At 50.4% G+C, this 17,700-nt stretch overlaps 1 protein-coding gene across 1 annotated transcript in view; it reads right to left on the bottom strand.

Moving 5' to 3' along the window:
* The window catches only part of RAB11FIP2 (RAB11 family interacting protein 2), a 281,486-nt gene that overhangs the window by 125,094 nt on the left and 138,692 nt on the right, over positions 1 to 17,700 (bottom strand). The window contains exon 2 of the mRNA XM_069611907.1: positions 6,572 to 7,017. Within this exon, the coding sequence (XP_069468008.1) occupies positions 6,572 to 7,017 (446 nt within the window). The remainder of the gene's footprint in view (positions 1 to 6,571; positions 7,018 to 17,700) is intronic.

Here is a 17,700-nt window from a genome sequence, read left to right as displayed (position 1 = left end):
AGGGTCCGACATCCTGCCGGAGGACTGAGATCACTGGAGCTTTAGTGCCCATTGCAAAGATCTCATCCGCAACCGGCACCAGAAGAATGCAGGATGCCATGAGGCTGAGCAATCTCAAGAACTCGAACGCTGGGAGACTCTGGGCAAGCTGAAACGTGTGCACCATCTGCTGAATGTGATGAGCCCTCACCTGGGGAGGAAAACACTGCCCCAGGGACGTGTCGAGCACTGCTCCGATGTACTGGAACCTCTGAGCTGGTGTCAAATGGGACTTCTTTAAGTTGAGGGAGAAGCCCAGCTTGTGGAGGGAGTGGCAGGTGACTGTCAGATGATCCAGGACTTGCTCGGGAGAGCGCGCCCTGATCAACCAATCGTCCAGGTAGGGGTAGACGTGAATCCCCACTTTCCTGAGGTGCGCTGCCACCACTACTGTGAGCTTGGTGAAGACCCTCGGGCGGAGGTCAAACCGAACGGCAGGACCCGAAACTGAAAGTGCGAGTCGGTACTTCTTGTGCTTTGTATGTATCGGCACATGAAAATAAGCGTCCTTGAGGTCGAGAGAGTAACCATCTTGAACTTGTCCTTCCTGAGGAGTTTGTTCAAAACCGCCCAAGTCCATGATGGGTCTCAATCCCCCGTCTTTCTTGGAAATCAAAAAATAAGGGGAATACCATCCCGTGTTCCTCTCCGCTACAGGCACCAGTTCTATGGTGCCTTTCTCCAGCGGGGATTGAATTTCCTGCGCAAGGAGCGGATCCGGACTCTTCAAAGAGATTCCCCAGTGGATTGCCTTGAGGCCTCTGCCGGAAAGGAAGACAGTAGCCGTGGGTTATGATCTCCAGAACCCACACATCTGAAGTAATGGCGCGCCACTCTGTAAGATGCTGCGCCAGCCTTCCCCCACCGGCGAACCATGGGACATTCCCTCATGACTGAGCTGAAGCGGCTGTGGCGTTGCCCGAGGGCCTTGGCACCTCGAGTACCTTGTTTTCCACCTCTGGCACTGCTACGATGGCCCCTTTGACTGGCAGCTCCTCTCGCTTTACCAAAGGATGAGTAATAACGAAAGGAACCTCCTCTCCATTGCTGTCCCCTAGGACGAAAAGGCGGAGGTTGTCGAACTGCAGCGCCCAACGACCTCGCTGCAGCTTTTGAGGTCTGCAACCTCTCAAGGCTCTCGTCAGCCTTGCTGCCAAAAAGATGTTTCCCGTCAAAGGGCATGTTGAGGAGCCGGGCCTGTACATCAGGCGCAAACCCCGACTTCCGCAACCACGCAAACCTGCATATCACGTAGCTCGCTGCCATGGACCGGCTGACGCAATCTGCCATGTCCAAACGCCGACTGAACGGCCTCACACATGGCATCCTTGCCATCCTGAACCATGCCAAGGAAACCATCCCGTTCGTCCCCTTCGGGAATATGTTCAGCCTCCAAGGAAAAACAGTTCCACAGAGTGTGCGTGAAATGTGACAAGGCACAAACGGAGTTGGCCGCCTGAAGCGCCATACCCCCTGAAGAAAACACGTTCTTCGCCCAGCCGTCAAAACGCTTGTCGTCACTATCAGGAGGGATGGTAGGATACAACGCCTGCTTTGTCGGGCCGTAGCCACCTGCACCACCAAACTCTCCGGAGTGGGGTGCTTGGACAAGTAGCAGGGGTCGCTACTGGCTGGGCGGTATTTTCGCGGCAAAGACTTGCCCACTGCCGGGAGACTCTCCGGAGCAGTCCAAGCCGCCACCCTCCTCTGTAGAGCTATATGAAACAGCAGTACCGGGTCAGTTGGTGGACCAAGGTCGAGGATATCCGTAAGGTCACCCTGAAGAAACTCCCCTGGGAGAGCAGACCATCCCAAGTACTGGGTGACCCTCGACATAAGGCGCTGGTACGAGGAGTCGGCATGAGTGCCAGGCTCAGGCCTACAAAACTCCACCTCCGGAGAGGTGTCCAGCCCACTAGCATCGTGCAGGGACTATGGCCCAAGAGAATCTCGTCTGGCACCGTATTAGGAACCATGCCATCATCAGAGTCCTCATCCACCTCTGAAATAAACTGAAGATGGCGGTAAGAAGGCACAGAATGTGAATCAAAGCCATGCTTGACCTTGGCCAGAGCCTTTCTAGGGGGTTCCACTGAGCCTCGGGGTACCCCCGTCGACACAGCCTCGAAAGGCTTTGAGTGAATCGGCGTTGACGCCGAACGTGGCGCCGACAGCATCGATGGCGTCGACACAGGCCTCGATGCCGGAGCACCGAGCGTGTCCTTCGACAGCCTGGACACTGATGGCACCGACGACTTCTTCGGAGGCGGGGCCTCGAAAGAGTCTGTCGACGACCTTTTCAACACCAGCGTCGACGTCTTCCTCGAAGACGTCACAGGTTCACACGGTCTCGAGCGCGTCGACGACCGGGATCTGGACCGGGTATGACGAGAACGATTCCCCTTGTCCGAGCGGGACCTCTCCCGCGAATCGTGCCGATCACCCGAGCCCAAAGGCGTGCGAGTGGTGTCTCTCGACCGATCACGACCAACCCCAATCTAAGGCCCGGACGGACCGGTGCCCGGCAATTCGAGAATCGCTAACATTTTCTTCCCGAAGGAAGCCCATTCCTCCAGCATCACCTGCTTGGTAGGGTAAGCGACCCGCCGATAGGTGGAGTCCTCGGAAGAGGACGGGGAAGGCGACCGATGACGGCGCTTCCGGGAGTGCCTCAAAGAGGCAGAGGAGTGGCGGGACCGAGACCCACTGCACTTCCGACGATGACGCGGAGAGTCGCCTCTCGAATCGTCCGTCGAAAGCCCCACAGACCTCGACTCCCGTGGCTTAGACACCTTACCTCCCGATAACTTCTTCTTGTGCTCCTGCAAGGCTTTAGACGTGAGCGACTGGCAGTCGACACAGTCATCCGTGTCATGGGCCTCCCCGAGGCACCAGAGGCAGGTGTCGTGCGAGTGCGTAACCGACATCTTGGACCCACAGTCCCCGCAGTTCTTAAATCCCGGACGCGGGGTGGAAGACGAGGTAAACATCCTTCACGAAGAAGAAACTTCACAAAACAAACAGGTTCGAAGAACCGAGAAACAACAGAAACTCCAAAGAGTCGAGGCGCACCGAGATTCCCGAAGCGAACACGTTTGCGGAAAAAACGGAACTGAGGCTATGGGCCTCGTGCGTCCTACTTTTAACATCCAGTGACGTTGGCCATCGGAGGAGGTGCACGAGGGCGGCGTATCGACGTCATCGACGCAGGAGCCGAAAGATTTTCCCAAGCAGCACGGCTGTGGCGATTACTGTCATAGATATGGAATACGTCAGAGGACCCAATCCCCTCGAAAGGACAGGGGAAGGGAGACATTATCCATACATTGTGGGCCAGTGAAAACAAGCCTGAGGAAAGCATGGCAAGGGAGCCATTACCTCTACTTCCTGGAACAGTGAAAACCAGCCGGAGAAAGACTAGGGGAAGCATTCCCTCTACTTCATTGAACTGTGTGAGACAGACATGTTATAATATGTCATTTATAACATGCCTGTACAAAAGTGTTTCTACCATCTCATGGTATCAAGAGATGACACAAATAACAGATTTCAAGTTTCAAAGAAATGTTTATTTGAATATCAGGTTGGTGTAAGGCCTAACTTGCCCTATATCTCGAGTAGAGATTTCTCCTGCCTAAGGAAAACTAAGGGAAGTCTGTGAGTCCAAATCAAAACTGGTCTGTCATAAACCTATGCTTGCCCTCACATCTACAAACAGTGGGGGAATTCTTCTTAGCCAACAAAATAGTTTTCAAAAGAAAAGTCTCAACTGTTAGTTCAAAGTTCTCCTTGGGTTCCCTATCCCAAGTTCAACACAGATTCAATAGTTGCTTGTTTCAACATTCTCACACCAGATCTTGGGCTTCCCTTACCCCAACTTCAATACAGTACAGTTAACACCGAAAAAGAAGGTCTTGAGGTTCCCTTCCCCAAGACAGCATTTCCTAGTTCTTTCAACTCTCAGGGTTGCCTTCCCCAAGATTTCACTGCTTATCCGCTCAATGTTCAACACAATAAAACCGATAGGTCTCCTTGTCCCACCTTCTGGCTTGCTTTACCAATAGTTTCACAGTTCTTCATGGCTCATTTCCAATGACTTACTTTTCAACATTTAGAGCTAGGTCTAAGTGCAGTTATCAGACCACACGGTTCACCCATTACAAGTCACGGAACCGGGAACCCTAGGCTTCTCCTTGACTCGATTTTTGATATCTGATCTTCACAGTGGTGAACTCCCTGGTCTAGGGACAGTTGTCAGACCGCACAGTCCACCCATCACAGGTCACTCAACCATGAATTCCCTTAGCCTTGTTTGGCCCCTTATCAGGCTTCCGACTCTTCACACTTGCCTTCTCGTTGGTTAATATAACACTTTTCTGCATCAGTCTTTTGTTTTACCATAGGCTTATGATTCTTTCTCACACTGATTGTAAAACGACTTCAGTGTTTGTTCAATGCTACATATACTTTCGTTTTGCTCACAATGCAGCTTACATACCAATATGCCAGAGGTCTGCATAACTCAAATTTTTCATTCGGTATTCAATATGCTGTTTTCTTATTCAAATAGTACTTTACATTTAATTCGGTGTTCAATGTGCTTACTTAGCAGTTTGAATATAGTCACACATTTACTTATACCATTACTTGCCTGTGGTACTCTGGGACAGGGCTCCGGTCTTCTTGTGTCCTCCAACACCCACCAGTGCTTCACGTCTCCACAGCAGCAGCCCCTGCTGCTCTCGCTCACCTTCTCTGCAGAAGAAGACCGCCACGTTCGTCGGGCACATCCAGACTTCCCTTCTCAACAGATGCATCTCACCAACTCCTGGCTGCCTTTGCGTCTGTCTGTCTGTCTGTCTGTCTGTCTGTCTGTCCTCTGGGATTGATTCCAGCGTTCAGACTTCTGAGTCTCTTCCCAACACTGAGATACTCCTCTCCTTGATTGCTTGGGTCTCCTCCCTTTATGCACCTGAGCCCTATCAAGGGGCCTCAGGTGTGAGTTATTGGCATGTCTTGCCACACCATAGTGAACCCAATTAATGGGACAAGCTCAACCTTCAATATTGGATGTCGACATACCCCTCTTCGTCCCAATACTAGAGTGGTGTTTGAAATAGGAAGTGTGCTTTACTTCTAGTTGCTTCCCCCTCTTCTCAGTACTTTATGAGTATTTACAGGGAGAAATGGGGCATGAATGGAAGAAGCCCATGAAGGCTAAGGGAAGGGAGGTTAAGTCAGTCTTAGAGAAGGAGGGATACCATGTCTCGCCGTCCGGCCCCCTTTCCACAATCCCCAAGGACCCTCTACCCAGGTAATCCTCCCTCGCTTATCTGCCATTGTATAGAACTGCACGTGTCCAGAAGAAGGGAGTCATTCTTCTGGACCAAGACAACAGTAAACTACTCTAGTTTGTTTTGAAGAGTAAGGGCTAGAAGTAGGATTTTGACACTGGATGGTGTCCCTTAGTGTTTTAGTTGAGGCAGGAAAGCCCCTCGTAGAGTTAGGAATAATTTGGTTTCCTTCTTTCTTTTGGTATAAATAGAAGTCTGTGCCCAAAGGCATTCCACCTGTGTCTCCACCTTCCATGTACTTACACCACTTAAGACCCCGGTCCCACATTGGAGTCAAGCGAGTGACTATTCCTATTATTCACAATGTACTGGCCCACTAAATGTGAAGACCATTCAAAGTGCCATCCTGCATATGTGAAGAACCCTCAATGTACCATCCTGCATCTAGCTCAGTTTTCACACAAACAACAAGGCACCAAACCGGAGAAGCCAGTACTTTGCACAGTCTGTTCGCAAACCCAGATAACATCTTAGAGACAAGACACAGAGCTATGTTTCTTTCAAACAGGAAGAGGTTCTAGGTGGCGCACTAGTGTGCATAAAAACAAGTATTGTGATAAACGTTGTTTCTGTGGGTTCCATTTTCCCTGAACCCCATTCATCTCCTCTGGCTCTGTGATGGTGGGGGCAGCAGGAACAAAAAGTGGAAAGGAACTCAACTAAAATAGCATGCTCAGGTCTGACGCAAGACACACTTGTGGGTCACGTCAGACAGAGACCAAACAAGTTGCTTTGTTTCCTTCCCATTTCGAGAGGAGAGATGACGTCTGTGGGGTGCTCCAGCAGACGTCCCACTACTCTGGTGCTGTTGTCTCACATAGATCGGATTCTCTGACAAGCTATTGGCTGAAAAACATGGTTATCACTGGTGACATGTCAGTCACATGTGGATCAGATTGCAGGTGTTGGAAATATTGGCTACCTGGTAGTCTCAATTGTCATTTAGTATACAATACTTGTTCATCCCATGCAGTTTGGGTATGTTCTGAAGACCCCCTTTAGGGCAATTACTATACAATAAACACGGGCCTAAATGCATTTGAAAGCATAATATATAAAAACACAAGAACAAAATAGAATGGAAGCTAAAACAAGTCAATTCAGTGCAAAAGAAGTTAGTTGAAGGGTGGAGATGGTCCTTAAGAGATCAAGCAGAAGGCATGAGGGCTCCAACTCACCGCTCTCCTCGCCAGAGCTAACAGAGTCCAGCTGCCTCTGGATGGGCATGCTATGACCAACGCCCCCGGGTCTGGAGCCCGGCGGTACCATCAGATCCGACATGGAGTGGGCCGCAGAAAGGCGCTGGGGTCCCAGGAGGAAGGGCTTCCTGGGCTTAGCCTTCTGCTGAGGTTCAATGGCAGAGCCCACTGGTCCCAACAAGCTGGCGTCTGGTGTGGAGCCGCTGCGACTGGGGAAGATGGCAGACGAGGTGTCAGAGAAGGTGCCATCGTGCTTGCGCCCTTTCATCTTGTCCTTGAGCTTGGAGAAGGGGGAGCGGGACTTGTCCTTCATGGACAGGTCAAACATGCTGGCCGTCATGTTGTTCCTCACAAACTGGATACTGGCCTTGACCTCGCCGCGTGCCTTCACCTTCTTCCCCGGCTTTGACTCAAGCTTGAACCATCTGAAAAGGACAAAAAGGAATGAAGAAGCATTATAATAACAATTAAGTTGCATTTATAAGACCCTTAATGGCATAGGCATGCAGTGTTAGATGGCTTTACATATGGTGCAGTGTATGGAGAGAGAGGGATGGCATTGCAATGTAAGAAAAAGTAAACTGGTATAGACTACACAGTTTTGGCCCACAGGTAGCGCTTCAGTGGCAACATTGGTTTTAGATTCGAGCTGTCACTTAGCATCAACTTGTAAACTAGAAGGTTTTTGTCTTATAGTTGTCGTTTCAGCACCACCATTATTTTTTACAATGACCAGGGCTTTAGCGCTAAACTGAGGTAGCCACAGATATTGCTATAAGTGATGTTTTTGTGCCAAACAGTAAACACTGAAACAGGACCAGCATAGTGGGTTGATGCCACAGGGGTGCCTGGAGGCTGCGCTCGTCTGCATGGCGGTGCTTCAAAGCCTCTGCCTTGGACCTGTGAGGAAGCTAGCACAGCCAACGCAGTTCTCCCTTAGCAAAACAGGACTGGTGGCTTTGTCAATACCAGTTCATACGGCGCTTAATGAAATTAATTATTTCATTCCCTTTTAAGCCACCAACCAGAACGTATAGCAAAACACAGATGGTAACATTGCATAAAGCAGCATTTGTTCATTCAAATAAAAAAAAACCTCTGAAGATTGACATGCTTAGGATCACATGCTGTGCACATAGTCCGACATCTAGTGGAAATCGCGGCGTCATGCAGCTTTTTTTCAAAGATCGAAAAGGGATGTCGACATGGGCGTGACTGTAACACTATCCCTAACGTGATGTGTAGTGTACCCAAAATCCTTCACGCGTTGAGGTCCCACTGGTTAATTTTCTTCTGCCGTGAGGCAGCCTTGCAGAGTGCATGAGTACAGAAGAGAGAAGCTGTAAGAAGTCTATGTTCCTTCTACTCCAAGAGGGGAGGAAAGATGGGAGCTTGTGAATCAAAGGAGATACAATCATCAGAAATATGATTACGATGAGTAATGTAGGTCTTCTGATACTTGTGAATCTGCTCAGAATCACATGCTTTGCATAGACTAGCAAGCAGTACCAGGAGATAGTGGTGGGATGTGTGAAGGAACAGTAGCAAAGATGTCTTAGCACCACTTGTCCCACCCGAGAATCAGACTTGTGTCTAAGCAGTAGTGTTGGATGAAGGTATGAACTCCAGGTTGCTGTTTTGAAAATGGGATGTAGAGGAATATTTGCAACGAATGCTATGGTAGCCCCTGTGTCCAGAGTAGTGAGCTCTAGGCGTAGAGGGTAGATCTCCCTTGGCAAGAGAGAAACACAGTGTGATGCAATTTACAATCCATTTGGAAATAAAGGGGGATCAGCTATCAGCTGCCACAGAGACAAAGAATTGGTTCGTCTTTCTCAATGGCTTCGTTTTTTCAAGGTAGTACATTACTGTTCTCCTCACGTCAAGTGTATGGAGACTTCTTTCTGTCAAGTTAGTGGGGTTTTGAAAGAAAGTGGGAAGTTAAATTGATTGATTGATTGATTGATAGATATGGAATTTAGAGATGAATGTAGGCGCAACACGTGGGTGTATGTGCAAAACCACCTTGTCTGTGTAAATAGTTACAAATGGGTCCTGAACTGAAAGGGCCTACAGTTCACTAACCCTCCTAATCGAGATGATAGACACTAAAAAGGCAGTCTTATAGGTGAGGGCCTTAAGGCTAGTCTTGTTCGTGGGTTCGAAAGAAGCCCCCCCCCCCCCCAATCAACATTGCAGGGACAAAATTCAAGGCCCATCCGGGAGTTGCGTTGGATATAGGGGGGGGGGGGGGGGGGGAGTCATTTTACCCCTTCCATGGAAGCCTTAATGACAGGAATTTCCCACCATGAAACCTTGCTCTGGGATGTGGTATATGCAGAGAGAGGGGCCAGGTGGACCTTTAGGGAACTGAAAACAAGTCCTGAGTCTAATAGGTGTGTTAGATAAAGGACAATATCTTTAGGTGAACAGTCCATGGGATTGACGTTTTTTAGTATTGCACCAGATAACAAAGTGTTTCCACTTATTGGAGTAGCAATGTCTGGTGTTGGATTTCCGTGCTTCCCAGAGTATGTCCATACATCGCTGAGGGAGTTGGAGGTGCCCAAACTATGACTGCAGGAGCCAAGCTGCTAAATTGAGTGTTTATGGGCACAGATGCAGTGTCTCCCCCTGGTCTTGAGACAGCATGTTGTACGAGCATTGCAGTTTCCTGGGAGGGGAGACTGACATTCTCATGAGCTGGGAGAACCATGGCTGTCGGGCCCACATTGGTGCCACCAGGATCATCACAACTTGTTCCTGGTGCATCTTGTGCACTATCCTGTTTAGAAGGGGAATCAGGGATAGGGGGGGCATAGGCATCTCCCGGAACATGTTATCCTGAGACCGTTCCCTTTGGAGCGTTTCTGTGGGTACCTGAAGGCGTAATCTGGGCATTGGTCACTCTCCAAAGTCGTGACCACAAGTCGATGTCTGGAAAACCTCACTCTGCAAAGACGTTGAGTAGAATGTGCTCTTGCAAGCGCCACTCGTGATCTATGGGTTGGGGGGGAAAGGGGGGGAAAGAGTCTCTGCTGAGCACGTCCGCCAGAAAATTGTGTTGTCCTGGAACATGTTGCGAGAGAAAGAATATTTGTTGGAGTGCCCACTTCCAAATGTTCTGGGACAGTTTGGATAGTCATAGAGAGTGTCCCCCCCCTGTTTGTTCAGGTAGCATGTGGCCGTGGTACTGTTTGCAAGGACGAGGACCATTTTCCCCTGAAGGTGTGCTTGGAAGGCTTTCAGGCCTTTGAACACTGTAAGCAGTTCCAATAGATTGATGCGATTGGATGCTACTGATGGGGACCACACGCCATGTGCTGTCTGTTGAAGGAGTTGGGCCCCCCAACCCTGACAGAGATGTCTCTGTGGTGAGAGTGGCCTCTACTGCAGGGGTGGTAAAGGTTTTCCCCTGCAGAAAGTTTCCCAAACGGTCACCCGATGACTGGCTACATAATGAGGGATCTGGAACAGCATGTTTTGAACCCTCTCATTGGAGGGGAAGACAACCCAGTCTTCTGTCTGAATAAGGGCCCCCAGAAACTGTTTGGCTTGGCTGGGGACCAAGCTTTACTTCTTCTCATTGATAGAGAATCCCAGATTGAAAAGGAGATCTGTCTTCAGGGTATTTGCAAGGCATGTTCCGTACGAGTCTCTCATTATGAGCCAGTCGTCGAAGTAAGGGTACACGGGGATGGACTGCCTGCGCAAGTAAGCCGCTGCTACCGCTAGTACCTTTGTGAACACCCTTGGGGCTGAGGCAATGCCGAAGGGTAGAACCTTGAACTGACAGTGCATGTCCTCTATCCTGAACCTAAGGTACTTTCTGTGCACAGGCAACATTGAAATATGAAAGTATGCATCTTTCATGTCCAATGTGACCATGTAATCCCCCTGCTGCAGCAGCAGGGGGATTACTTCTGAAGAGTTGTCATCCTGAACTTTTGTATTTTGACATACTTGTTTGCAGATCTAAAATGGGGCGCATGGTTAGATCCTTTTTGGGTGCAAGGAAGTATATTGAATAAATACCCTTGTTTACCTGCAGATGAGGCACGACTTCGATGGTGCCCTTTTCCAACAGGACCTGGACCTCGTCCAGCACAATGCACAGATGGTCTGGTGATAGTCATCAGCTTCCGGGTGGACGGTAGCGGGGTGACCGGAGGAACTCGATGCAGTCCCAGTGGGCGACTGTCTTGACTACCCAATGATCTGATGCGATTCCCTTCTCACGCGTGGGTGAAAGATGTCAAATGTCCCCCGACCGGGGAAGTATGGGAGGGGACTTGTACCGCCGAGTCACTAGGATGCGAAGGCTGGAGAGCCTCTGGAAGCAGAGTTTCTACATCTGCCTTTCCCCAGCTGAAAACATTGTTGAGTAGATTGGAAACTACTGGAGGAGCCCTGTCCGGAAGCCCAGTTTGATTCCCCCCCCCACCCGCACCCCACCTAAGCCATGTCCATGAGGAGAGCGGGAGAAGGACTGTCCTTGAAAGGGCCGGCGAGTTTTGAAACTGCCTCGCTGGACAATGGGCTTGGCCAAGATCTGACTGAGTGATTATAAGGTCTTGTGCTCCTTCATGGGGGTCTCCAGAGCCTCATCAACGTCTTTCCCGAAACGGTTGGATTCCTCCACTAACTTATTAATGAAGGAGGCCTGGGTCTCTGGTTTAAGACCTGAATTCTTTAGTCAAGAGTGGCCCTTGAGAAGGGTCCCCTGGGCAGGGACACACTCTGCAGTTTCAGCCGAGTCCAAGGTATTTTTAAGAATATTCTGGGTAACTTACAGCTCTTCCCCAACCACAGCTAAAAGGGTGGGTGAGAGTGGGTTCTGGGACATAATGGAGGCCGCCCTGGACAAGACCCCACTGAACGTCACTGTAGCTCGCAAGGAGCGTAGTATTGTTGGAAATCCTGGAGGAAAAAGCAGCAATGGTGATGACACGACTGCCAAGGGCGTACAATTTCTTTCAGTCCTTGTCAGGACGGTATTCCGACGAGAACAGTGGTACCCCTCCACCCTCTTCCATGTAGAAGTGATGACCAGGGAGTCCAGGATGGCATTGACCCTGATATAGAACGGGTCTGAAGGAGGCGGGAGGAAAAAAATGTCCACACAGGGATTCACCACACGTGTGAGCGATAGTGTGAGCCATGAGGGGGCCAGGCGCTTCTTGACTCAGTTCAGCAAAGGGATGGCTTGGCTGAATGGGGTCTGCTCCTTAAGGATACTTTTCACAAAGTCTGAATCAGAGACAGCTTTGTGTGTGGTAATCTTAAAGTGAGCAGCATCTTTTTTCAGAAGGTTATTTTACATAATCTGGTCGCCTATAGGTGACGAGTTCCTGGATTGGGTAACAGGAAGAGCATCCAAAAAACTTTTCCCAGGGTCAGAGTCATGGGGCGGGTTGGATTGCCACGTGTCCTGGTCATCCACAGGGTTCCAGTTCAGGTCCTGATAAGTGGGATCTTAGCCGCCCTGGACAGAGTCTTAGACATAGAAAACGTCTTGGCTAGGATCATCCAGAAAGACATACACCTGGGGGTCCTGATGGGATTCCTCCAGGGATGAAAATTGAGCACCTTGGGAGTGGAGCCTCTGGGACTTCGGACAGACAGGACAGAGGTCAACATCCCTATGTCTCTTCAAGATGCCATCAAATTGGCCTGAAAAATTAATGGAGTCACCCATTTTGCTCATTCAAGCCTCAAATATCTCTCTGGTCCATTCAGAGGAGTCTGAGGGATCAGTAGGGGGAAGGGGCCATGTAGAGGGAGCTGGGTCCTGGTGCAGGGCCCTATAAAACGGAGAACAGGCCAGAGAAAAGCCCTCAGGCAAATAGGGGGCCTTTTGGGGGGTCCAAAATGTGCCAACTAGCTTTGTAAAGCTTCTCCCAGTGCTTCACGAGTGTTTTCAATGAGTGGACTGGTCTTTCGATGCTACCGCGTCGAAAGCAATAGATTTAGTGGGGATGCCGAACTGCGAGGTACATACGTCCCGCTGAAGACGACAGGCCTGCAGACGTAGAAACCTTCCATGATGGCTCCACCGGGGACAGGGGCGGGCACGTGCAAGCATGAGGGCTCCAGAGTAAGGTCGACAACCTCCAAATAGGAGCAGTGGCTGCCGACAGATTCCTCATCGGAGGCGCCGGCGGGGGAGTGACTCTTGGCCTGCATAGCGTAGGCCCTCCACCATTTTGTACGCCTGTCTTTCAGGGTCTAAGGCCGAAAAGAGTTTGCAGGCTTTAGAGGTACGCTTGTCGTGATCACGAGGGAGACACCGAGTGCATCGACCGATGGCTGTCTTTCCAGGGGAATTTGCCATTACAAGACGGCCAAACTTTAAAAAGGTGTCCTCTCCATAGCAGAGGGAAACGGCAGCCAGACCAAAAGAAAGGGTAGAGAAGGGGTAAAGGAAAGGCATTCTCAAGAGAAATCAGCACGAACAGGGCCCCACTCTACCTACTGTAAAGGGTGGGCCAGAGGGCCGAGGCAACATGTTAAACATTTGCTGAGCAGTCAAGGATGGGACGCCGGCATAGAGGATCAGGCGCAGAACAGCCGTAGAGTAGTTGTCGAAGGCAAGGAAACCGCCAAAGAACAGGAATCATCAATATAAAACTTACGAGATCTGCATTATGTGCGACCGACTAGTTAGGCGGAAAAGGCCTCGACGCATGAAGGATTTTGGGAACACTACACGTCACATTAGGGATAGTGCTACAGTCACGCCCATGTCGACATCCCTTTTCGATCTTCGAAAAAAAGATGCATTCTCTGCGATTACCACTAGATGTCGGACTATTTACACAGCATATGATTCTAAACAGATTCACAATCATCTGAAACATATTTTACAAATAAAAGCTTATCCAACGAGGTGAATAAGGCAAAAAACTCAGATGAAGATTCGACTGCAGCAAATCCAATAAATGAATTGTTCAAAAAAAGTTACCTGTAATTATTGCGCAGCAGAAACTCTCCACGTGCCCTGCTGCACATGGGGATTCAGAGGCACAGCTCCCAAGTACTGGGCGACACTGTGTCCAAGGTTTAGCATACTTTCAGTTCTTTTGCTGCTGACATTTTTATGTTTAGTTCAGGCTCCTGTGTGGTGCTTTAGCACCACTGAAAGGAGCCATGACTACTGGCACTGCAGAATAGCAAGGGAGCTGTGGGATGCTGCAGACAATGAATCGGTTGTTACACTTAATGCACTTCGCTATAGCCCTCTGCCCATCCGCAGATGCAACAGCCAGCCAGGCCCCCCCTGTGATTCCATGTGCCCCCCCTTGTGCCCCTCCTGCCTAAGACGAGCAGTGACCATGTTCTCCCCTTACATTTGTCTGTGCACCCCCCCCTACTTTTGTCTTTGGCCCCATCTGTGCCCCTCCTAAATTTGATTCCTGGCGGCGCCACTGCAGACAGCACATTGGTTTTCAGTGTTTCTTTCTAAGGATGTAGGCTTCAGCGAATAATGACACAATCTGCCATATGATGGAGTTCCTGCCCAGTGTTTTCAGATTTCCAGACAAAAGCTAGCAAATGATACAAATACGATGGCACAACCTGGCAATAATGTGATACCTGGGTATAGGATGATGTATGAATGTGAACCCGAACAGTTCATGGCAATAGCTGAAAGAGGGCAATACCATGGCACGATGGCAAGCGCTATCAGAGTTTGGGTAACGAGGCATAGTATGCCAAGCTCTGTCAAATGCTTCATGCACCCAAGCATATCATGGAAAGTCGTAGCAGTACAGAAAACATTTTACAAAGGTCCACAGTTGTGTCTGCGCCAATTGTTTTCCAAGTTGCATGGTTTAAGAACGAATAGTTTGGTTTCTACCACGTTTATACGACTGTTTGGTTTAGCTTCATAGGCCTAAAGCTTGCTCACCATCTCTCATCCACAGATTTGCCACGCTGCGGGGTGAAACGGAAAGCACCCACCTTTTCTCCTCTCACCCTATCCAAGATCCTATTCTCACACTATGAAGATTGAGCAGGCTAGACAGGTTTTAGGTATTTCATTTACAATGTCTGTCCAGAATCTTCCCCAAGACCAACCAGAATTGGACAAAGCGAAGTAAAAACACATTTTACAGTTAATTAGATCTTTTCATATAGGACTTCAAGCAGGATGCTTCATGATGAACTTGTAACAATAGAGTAATGGTACTGAATTCATTGGCCTTGAAAGGATTAAGGACTGAGTCAGCACAGGAGCCGAACTTGTGTTCTGAAAGCTGAACACAGATGCCTGGGGTTAGTGCTCAACTTGCTGAGCTGCTTTGCTGGCTTAACTAATGCAGACTTATCAACATTTAAAGTCAGCAGTAGTGTATTCCAGATTAATGGGTCATACCAGTCATAGCCTAGCTTGAGGTCTTTACTCTATGCACATCCAGGTATCTGGGTTAAGGGTAAAGACGCTCCTCGTTAATTGCTGCATGCATGCAGTGCAGTAAATGTCAAAGGAAAGTGTCAAACACTCCTGAATTTCACTGTACTCGCCAGCAAGGTCGAGGACCATGCAAATGGTACTCAACCTTAATAAAACCTACTCGTCTATGCGAGTGGGCGAGAAGATTTGGGAGCACGTCATTGTACATTTGTTTACTGTTCAAAGATGTCGATTCTCTTTTATGGGCCCTTGTGTGGCCCTTGTGAGGCCCGCAGAGATAGAAGGCTGTGAAGGTATGGAAAGTGACTCGTGGGAGGGTGCTCACCCTTACCTACAGGTGAAAAGTAACAGGTAGCAGGTGCACCGAGGTTCCGCACCTCCCTGACTTTCCGTATGTCAACAATCGGGAAGATGTTCCAAAAAGGTCCTGGGAGGGCCCTGCCGGAGCTAGCACTGACGCTAGCACCGCTGCCAAAGTCAAAGGCAGGCAGGCAGGCACCCTTTTCCCCTCCGGCCGCTTGCCGCTTTTAACTCTCGGCCTTTCCACCTGCGCCTCATCTCAGATCCCAGGTCCGGTGAGACAGTGTAGGAGAGGTCAAAGAGAGGTACTTGTGCTCTTCTGCCCCTCCTGGTTGTTGATTTTCCAAGACAGACTGTGTGGCCAACCAAGCCAAACGCTCTCGCTCCTTGCAGTGAGGTGAGGGGTTCAAAGGCACTAGGCTTGCAGCCACCCCTAGCTGGAGAGTAAGAATAAGGAGATCAATGATAAAACACATACAGGTAGGTAGGTATACGGACATGTTTCGCAGGTTTTACAAGGTGCAGCTGTTTCCCAATAGGGTTTAAAGTTTTAAGTTACAGCTTGTGGTTTATGACTTCATCAATGCAGCTAGTTAAGGCCAGTCATGTTGCAGATAGGTTGTACTTGCAATCAGAAGAGTCGACTGAAGCAAGTGCTTACCCATATAGCAAGGGGAGACTCTCCGCAGCAATGCCTCCCGGCTGCCGGACGACTGCTGGGGACTGCTCAGACTGCAACTCTGCGAACGCTCCGCGTTCAGGATGCCCCTTTAAAGAAAATCTCCTCCTAGAATGAAGGTGGAGGAAATCCTGTCGACACTGCTCCCATTGCTCAGACGGCAACTCTGCAAACAACTCAACAAATTTACACTCACGATTTAAGCATATCTTTTACCCTTGCAGAACTGACAATGGGCACACTCTACCCATGTACTACGAAGGATGACAGCACTGGAGGCGAGGGGAACTCTCAATGCATATATGCACTTTACAAATGCCAATTAGCTGTGCATAACCTTTGTGGCGGAGTAACAAGTATTTCGTGGTGCCTATACCTTCTGAATATCGAAGAGGCAGTTGGAGACTTTCTAGAGTCCCTTCAATATCGAAAAAGCCTTGAAGTATTGGGGAAGACCACCAACTCCATATCGGAAGAAGCTAGAGACTGGACGGACTAAAGCAGAATCCACAGATTAACATCATAGAAGCTCCTCCACACGGTGCAAACCTCTGGAGCTGAACCAAGGGTGGCGGCCCAAAGCCCTTCGCAACTGCATCTTTAGCATTTAAGTGCATTCTGGTCATTTAGTGGATTCCCCCGCCACTTAAGTCGATGATTCTGGTCATTTGGAGAGTCTCATGCCCCGTGTATCTCTCCTGTTTCCCCCCACCCCCGGTCATGCCCCGTGTCTCTCCCCTGTTCCCCCCACCCCCGCTCATGCCCGTGTCTCTCTCCTGATCCTCCCGCTCATGCCCTGTGTCTCTCTCCTGTGCCCCCCACCCCCTGCGTCTCTCTCCTGTTTCCCCCGACCCCCCGCTCATGCCCCGTGTCTCTCTCCCGTTTCCCCCCACCCCCGCTTATGCCCCGTGTCTCTCTCCTGTTTCCACCCACCCCCGCTCATGCCCAGTGTCTCTCTCCTGTTCCCCCCCACCCCCCGCTCATGCCCAGTGTCTCTCTCCTGTTCCCCCCCACCCCCCGCTCATGCCCAGTGTCTCTCCTGTTCCCCCCACCCCCCGCTCATGCCCCGTGTCTCTCCCCTGTTCCCCCCACCCCCGCTCATGCCCCGTGTCTCTCTCCTGATCCTCCCGCTCATGCCCTGTGTCTCTCTCCTGGGCCCCCCACCCCCCTGCGTCTCTCTCCTGTTCCCCCGACCCCCCGCTCATGCCCCGTGTCTCTCTCCTGTGCCCCCCACCCCCCCGCTCATGCCCTGTGTCTCTCTCCTGTTCCCCTCATCCCCCCGCTCATGCCCCGTGTCTCTCCTGTTCCCCCGACCCCCCGCTCATGCCCCGGGTCTTCCTCCTGTTTCCCCCCTGCTCATGCCCCGTGTCTCTCTCCTGTTGCCCCCCACCCCCCGCTCATGCCCCGTGTCTCTCTCCTGATCCTCCCGCTCATGCCCTGTGTCTCTCTCCTGTGCCCCCCACACCCCCGCTCATGCCCTGTGTCTCTCTCCTGTTCCCCTCATCCCCCCGCTCATGCCCCGTGTCTTCCTCCCATTCCCCCCACCCCCCGCTCATGCCCCGTGTCTTCCTCTTGTCCCCCCTCCTATGATGCCCCTTGTTGACCTCCTGTTCCCCCCACCCCGCGCCGATGCCCTGTTGTGTTCTCTTTATTCACCCCGCCTTCCCTTTCCATGGTGTCCATCTTGGTAAAATATTTTCCTTCCTACAC

This window comes from Ambystoma mexicanum, chromosome 8, assembly GCF_040938575.1.
Source record: "Ambystoma mexicanum isolate Mex_15411 chromosome 8, UKY_AmexF1_1, whole genome shotgun sequence".
In the NCBI taxonomy this organism is placed as follows: Eukaryota; Metazoa; Chordata; class Amphibia; order Caudata; family Ambystomatidae; genus Ambystoma; species Ambystoma mexicanum.
The sequence above is the reverse complement of the archived record's forward strand: the minus strand, read 5'-3'. Positions and strand labels throughout refer to the sequence as shown.